Consider the following 6,754-nt stretch of genomic DNA (forward strand, 5'->3'; position numbering starts at 1 on the left):
CAAATCCCAGCAACCACATGGTGGCTCACAACCATCTGTAATGAGATCTGATGCCCTCTTCTGGCGTGCCTGAAGAGAGCAATGGTGTACTCATATACATAAAATAAATGCATAAATCTTTGAGGGGGAGGGAATGTTTGTATACCCAGACTAGTCATCCCAGGACCTAGCAGCATAATGCTAGCCTTTTGCAAGGACCAGGAAAAGGTAATGGAGCCACATCATAAAGCTAGCCTAAGCCCAAGCCTCCGATCAGCTGCCACCTTCTACTACACGGGGGATGCCCAGAGCTTGGTACTTGCAAACCTCCTCACAACCCATCCCATCCAAAGAGAAGTGACAGACTTGGAAGGCAACCCCAGCCTGGCAGAGGTTTCCAGAGCCACAGTGGTAAAGTGAACGGGATAGGATTCTGGGGTAGCCTTCTCTACTGAGCCTGTGCCTGGTTAGGAGAGGGCTCTTCCCTACCATCCTGGAGTCGGAATATTTTAATAAATCCAGGCGCGGGGTTACTACCCCACTTCAGAGGTTTACGTTCCTGGATAAAAAGACACACACCCAGCCTTTATAATTTAATCTGCCTTAAGCAGCACAGTAGTTGGGCAGCTGCCTGCCCTCTATACTGTTAGCATCTACCTCCCACCAATAACTCCAAGTTACTACTTAGTCATTTCTATGATCCATCCTGGCTGCTCTTGACCCGGTGAAGCAGCGCTCTGGGCCACACTCTCTTGGTCATTTTTACATGGCGGCTCTTCTTCTCCCTCCTGCGTGTTCTGCCGTGGCGGCTCTCCCTCTCCTGCATGTTTTTACCCTTCCATGGTGGCTTCTGTCTCTCCTCTCCTTCCTTGTCTACCCCTGGACTTATTAACTATCCCTACTACACCATGCTGTTCTCAAAGAGGCTCCCAAGCTACCTCTGCTGCCCGGGCTGCAGCCCAAACCTCTTGTCAGAGCCCCCAATAGTCCCCACACACCCTCAGCTTCAGAGATTACCTGTCTCCCAGGAGGAGTGACGGAGACATAGATTTTGGGATCTATATAGCTGGTTCATTCTCTATATGGCATATTAGCACAGGGTCAGAGGCACTATGTATTGCCAAGGCCTCTTCTGGCATAGGTAACCCTTTGGAAGGCTGGTGAAAAATCATGGATGCCTTTGCCAAGCTGAGTGGGTTTGCCTGTCTCCTTTCTGCCTTCCCAAACTACCTGCCTCAGGTTTGAGCAGTGGTGTGTGGAGGGGGCGGAGAGCTCCTTGGCCCTGGGATTCTCTTCCACCGGGGACCTGAATGAAGGCTGGGCTGCTCTGAGGGCCCTGGGCTTTCTAGGTCAAATCTCCACTACAAGGTACCTGCTTTTCCAAGTAGTCAAGACAGGTGTTCAAAAGTAAATTTTTGAGGCTCCGGGAGCAGAGCCAACCCTCTCTGACAGATCTCTAGGGCCAATACCATGCTCCAGAGTGGGTTAGTGGTGTTTGGGGCCTTGCCACCCACCTTGACCTCTGCTACATCTTTTGGGGATAGTGTACACTGGGGGTAGGAGGAGGGGACAGCCAAGGCCTCTCAGGAGCAGCCCCTGGTATAAAGCGCTGAAGAAGTCACAGGACAGCCCCACCTCTGTACGGGATTACATAGTTTGCGTCTTCTCGAAGGGGACGGCGGCCTGGTGAACTACCGCATCCTGTCGGGCGCAGAGGGCAAGTTTGAGATTGACGAGAGCACAGGGCTCATCGTGACGGTTGACTATCTGGACTACGAGACCAAGACCAGCTACCTGATGAATGTGTCTGCCACCGACGGCGCACCCCCCTTCAACCAGGGCTTCTGCAGCGTCTACGTGACACTTCTCAACGAGCTGGACGAGGCCGTTCAGTTCTCCAATGCCTCCTACGAGGCGGTCATCATGGAGAATCTGGCCCTGGGGACGGAGATTGTGCGGGTGCAAGCCTACTCCATCGATAACCTCAACCAGATCACTTACCGCTTTGACGCCTATACCAGCGCCCAGGCCAAAGCCCTGTTCAAGATAGATGCCATCACGGTGAGGAAGCAGGTGGTCTCGGCGGGGCTCTCCCGACACAACATGTATTTACTGAGCTCCTTCTTGATGTACAGCATTCCTTAAGATAAATGTCCTTCCGCTGTCATACCGAACGCCAGTCAGTCTGGTGTCCTTGTTATTAGACAATTATTAGAAGTTATAATAGGAAAAGCCAAACACTTTCTTGTTGGAGTAACCAATTTATCCTGCTCAAATCGCCCCAGTGGGCACACGCACATACACGTGCAGCCTTCTATTTTAATATGACTTAAACAGCCCAATGGCTGGGCACTTCCAAACCTCCATGCGGCTAGCACACTCCCCTCTGATATTCCTGAATTATTACTTTCCAAAACCTATACTCCATCCTGGCCGCCCCAGACCCAGGCCTGCAGCCCTCCATCTCTCTGTCCTGTCCTTTTCCAGCCTGGACTTTCTCCTTTCCTGGCATGGTGGTTCTAAAAACCTTCTTCCTCCCTCGGTCCCCTTGCCCATGAATCCTAAAGTCCCGCCTCTGTCTCCCTGCCCAGCCATTGGCCGCTGGCAACTTTATTTACCAGTCAAAGCCAACTGGGGGGTTAGGGACCCTCGGTGTCTTTCCTGCAATTTTGGCAACCCAATTAACATAATACAAGCATTAGACCAAATCCACAACACTTTCCCTTCTAAATTCACAGACTGCCTCGGGCTGCTTCCCTAGGTTCTTGCTGCCCACTGGGTGCCCGGCAGAGTTGGGTCAAGTCTGAACAGCTCTGTCGGGTGGGATGTGTAGGGTCATTGATTGACGGCTGCCAGTCTGCCCTCCTTCAGGAGCAGGTCTCCAGCTGTTCACCGTGTTCCCTAATTAACCTGCAGTGAGAGTTCCCGGGGATCCCTCCTGAGCTTCAGGTAGCTGCTCACAGCCGCTTCAGAAACATTTTGCTTGTTTGCCGTGGCCAGTTCTGAGGGCCCCCCCCACTCCAGACACAACCTAGTTCCCTCAAGAACATCTGTAATCCCAGTTCTCAGGAGGCTGAGGCAAGAGGATCTAGATCTCCAAACCAGCCGAGGCTAGGTGCCCAGGCCCTGTCTTAATAAAATAAGGCAGAGGCAGGCAGATTTCTGAGTTCGAGGCCAGCCTGGTCTACAGAGTGAGTTCCAGGACAGCCAGGGCCACACAGAGAAACCCTGTCTCAAAAAACCAAAATAAAATAAAATAACCTCCGTATATTGATTGTTAGTCCAGATGTCCTACCAACCACACAGGTCAGGGGATTTCAAGGGGGCTCCAGTGTGAAGACGCAGTCTGTCATGCTCGGGCTACATTCCTTTCCTCTCCCTAGACGCTCCTATTACCAGGAAATTCTAAGGAATCGTGCAATCTGTCATATTTTCTGGCCTATCGTTATCCAAGTAATCTTATTTCCCTTTTTACTTTGTCTGTTAGGAAACTCAGCTCTAGCTCTTCAGTAGCTCCACTAAGCTAGGCATCTGGTACAACTGCTCCTTACCCCCACCCCCGCCTCGATTTAGTGGGTCTTCCTCTAGGATCCCTTCTTTGATGATAGTCAAGGTACAAATCCCTGCTAGCCAATCGGATAGAAGGACGCCATTTGACAGCCGGGACAACCACAGCACAGAAGGGCAGTAGTGGCAACCCCAGGCCTCCTGGAAGGCAATCTTCCTGTGCACAGACTTCTAGCAGAGTCAGGCTAGCCCCCTCCACAAGCAGGTCCCACCTTTTGAGCCAAATAAAGTGGCTCTGATGTGATGGCCTGCCCATGTGCTGCTTGCCCTGGCCAAGGTGGATGGGAGCCACTCAGAACGCCTGCAAGTAAGCCAGGCCTTGTCCCAGGGGAGATTGGGAAATGTAGGCAAACCGAGAGCTCTGGGGCGGGGCACAGAAGTGAGCATAAAAGCTATCCCTCTGAGCTTCCAGAGATGATGTGGGAACAGTGTCCTGGTGGGGTGATGGGTACCACTGGGTCCCCCAACCCAGAGAGGACATGCCTGACTGGGAGGAAGGGGACCCTTGTAGAAGAGATGGCTGGAATCTGGATGGGCCATAAGAGCAATGGGATTTCAGCCAGTAGACTCGTTGGAAAGTTGTGTCAGGGCGGTGGAGTGAATACGGCTGGTGGAGCAAGGTGGGGAGGGATGGTGGGTTCCAGCTGGAGCAGAGAACAGCTGCCTGATGGTGCTTGTCATCCTCACCCCAACCCCACAGGGTGTGATCACAGTCAAAGGCTTAGTCGACAGGGAGAAGGGCGACTTCTACACATTGACAGTCGTGGCAGATGATGGTGGCCCCAAGGTGGACTCTACTGTGGTGAGTGGGTCCTGAGTGACAGCCCCACCCCGACCCAGTGCTCCTCAGCATCTGACCTGTGGCCGGAGCCAGCATCTGACATGTGGCAGGACCACATGGCCGGACGCCTGGGCTAAGACCTCATGGGCAGTGGGTAGAAAGTACCAGGCCAGGTAATAACGGTCTCTATCCATTTTCTCTCCCTTCCTGCTCCTGCTCCTGCTCCTGTTGTGCCTACAGAAGGTGAGTTAGCCCATGAACTGCCTCATACCACTGGTGGTACACAGACCTTCCCTGGAGATAGGGCCCACGGGGCAAACGGCTGTCAAGATGGTGCAGAGAAGAAAGGTGATGGCGATCAAGCCCGATGACCTGAGTCTGGTCCATAGGACCCACATGGTAGAAGGAGAGAACTGATGACTTGTGGAAACAAGATGCTGAATACCGTGTTTGTGCTTATCCACCCCCATCCACGCTCACCCAACCACCCCCACAAACACTAAACCAATCAATGTTGTAAGAAGAAAGAGGGGAAACACATAAACATTTACAGCAGGCCTTCCTCTCAGACCCTGAGTGACCTCTCATCCACTCTCCACTCCCGCACTTTGTTAGTCCAGTCCCTAAGGAATCAAGAGATGGAAGTGTGGTGACAAAGAAAAGTCTGGAAGAGACTTGGGGGCTCCTCACTGGCTGTGTGATGAAGCAAAGCTGCTTAGCTTCTCTGTGCTTCTCCTCCCACCCCTTCCCTCCCTAAAGGGAGAATCCAGCCAGCACCCTTGCCCTCCTCAGAAGCGGTGGCAGGTCTCAGGAAGAGAGACATGTGAAGGAGGGTGCTCAGGGCCAGAGCCCAGGGAGTGCCTGGGATAATAGCTATGTCCACAGGGGGAGCTCCGTTGCCATGACTGTGTGCTGAGAGTGAGCATCAGGAGTGTCACACAGAGCCCCAGAAGGGCTGGGCCTGAGGTAGAGTTCAGCAGGTTGGGGGTGGGGTGGGGCCAAGGTAGGGGGCATGAATGGGGCTTTGACCCCCCCCCCCCATACACCTGGCTCTCTTCCATTCCTGGGGCAGCAAGCAGGCACCCCATGCCCTAAATCTCCCAGCAGGAGACTTAGCAGGTATAGGTAAGGGGCCTCTAAGCAGACCTTAGTGCCTTTCTCAGCATCATGGGCACCTCGGCTGCCCTTCAGCCCTCAGTGGCTGCTGGGTATCCCGTGAGAACGTGGTGCCACTCTGGCATCCACCAGGGCAACCCTTTCTGATGTGGATGGCAAGAACGTTCAGACTCTCTCTCCCACTCAGCTAGCATCAGCTCTCTTCCAAGAAGCAAGACCTGTCCTGTTCTCATGCCCCAGATACCCAGCCCAGTTGGCCCCGTGCTGTTTGAGGTGCTACGGTGCACGTACAGAAGGCCTTTAAAGGTGGTACGATTTCCTCTCTCAGAGGCCAGGAGCCAAACCACAGCTCACCTCCACCTGACTCCTTCCTGCCTCAGCGAGGGGGTGGGGGGTGGGGGGAAGGCCGGAAGGAAGCCTCAGCTATTGGAGCTCCTGAGTTGCATACTTGGGTACGGGGGATGGGCAGGAAGGTGAGGTTCTGAGGCTGGGAGCTGGAGAAGGCCTCATCCTCTCCTCACCTACCAGAGCTGGCTCCCTTCCCCGCCCTCCACACCCCCATCACCACCAGAGAGTAGCCGCAGCCACAGCATGGCCATTAACTAATTATGCTGGACCGGGCTGGGCCTGTGCTGGCTGGGCTCCGGATGCAGCAGAAACCCAAAGCAGATTTAGCATGAACTAGCGTCACTATGACGTAATGCATGCCTTGTAAGATGCTAGGGAACTCTAGGGTCACTCAAGCTGAGCAGGGGTTAATGTAGACAAGGAAAGATTTTTCTGGTACAGGGAACAGGGTGTACATAGGCCCTGTGGTATGAGGACCTTGACTGGCCAAAGAATTTGAAGGGCCAGTCACGAACGCACGTACGCACGCACGTACGCACATACGCAAGTACGCACGCGTGGCGGCTCTCTCTGTCTGGTTTTGCTCTGAGCATGGGGTATACTAGCCATCACTGTTTCCATTTCCCATAGCAACTTGCTTGCGTAACCGACTCGGACGACTCCCTGGTAGACAAGTCCAGGCTTACTGGGGAGAAAGGCTGAGTGTCCATCAGGCAGGAAGAGGAGGGGCAATGGAGATAACTAGACACCACCTATACCTGGGCTTGCTCATTTCCTACTTCCTACGTCCAGTGCAGCGCGTCTTCTTAGTTCAGAAGTTTTCCGCTGAGAAAATGGAAAAACGAGAGAGATCGAGTAACTATGTGTAAAGGTCACACAGCCAGCCGTGGAGGAGTTGACCACACCCCCACCCCCACCCCACCGCTGGCTTCTGACATCAGCCTGATGCCTGGGGGGGGGGGG

At 53.7% G+C, this 6,754-nt stretch overlaps 2 protein-coding genes across 10 annotated transcripts in view; one reads left to right on the forward strand and one right to left on the reverse strand.

Moving 5' to 3' along the window:
* The window catches only part of Cdh23 (cadherin related 23), a 402,933-nt gene that overhangs the window by 314,534 nt on the left and 81,645 nt on the right, over positions 1 to 6,754 (forward strand). For all 9 annotated transcript variants that reach the window (XM_031347990.1, XM_031347992.1, XM_031348002.1 and 6 more), the window contains 3 exons: positions 1,652 to 2,040; positions 4,247 to 4,348; positions 4,568 to 4,570. In XM_031347990.1, coding sequence (XP_031203850.1) covers positions 1,652 to 2,040; positions 4,247 to 4,348; positions 4,568 to 4,570 — 494 coding nt within the window. The remainder of the gene's footprint in view (positions 1 to 1,651; positions 2,041 to 4,246; positions 4,349 to 4,567; positions 4,571 to 6,754) is intronic.
* The window catches only part of CUNH10orf105 (chromosome unknown C10orf105 homolog), a 24,358-nt gene that overhangs the window by 17,210 nt on the left and 394 nt on the right, over positions 1 to 6,754 (reverse strand). Inside the window, exon 2 of the mRNA XM_031348014.1 lies at positions 6,550 to 6,616. The gene's annotated coding sequence lies outside the window, so the exon portion shown is untranslated. The remainder of the gene's footprint in view (positions 1 to 6,549; positions 6,617 to 6,754) is intronic.

This window comes from Mastomys coucha, unplaced genomic scaffold (genome assembly GCF_008632895.1).
Source record: "Mastomys coucha isolate ucsf_1 unplaced genomic scaffold, UCSF_Mcou_1 pScaffold3, whole genome shotgun sequence".
Classification (NCBI taxonomy): domain Eukaryota; kingdom Metazoa; phylum Chordata; class Mammalia; order Rodentia; family Muridae; genus Mastomys; species Mastomys coucha.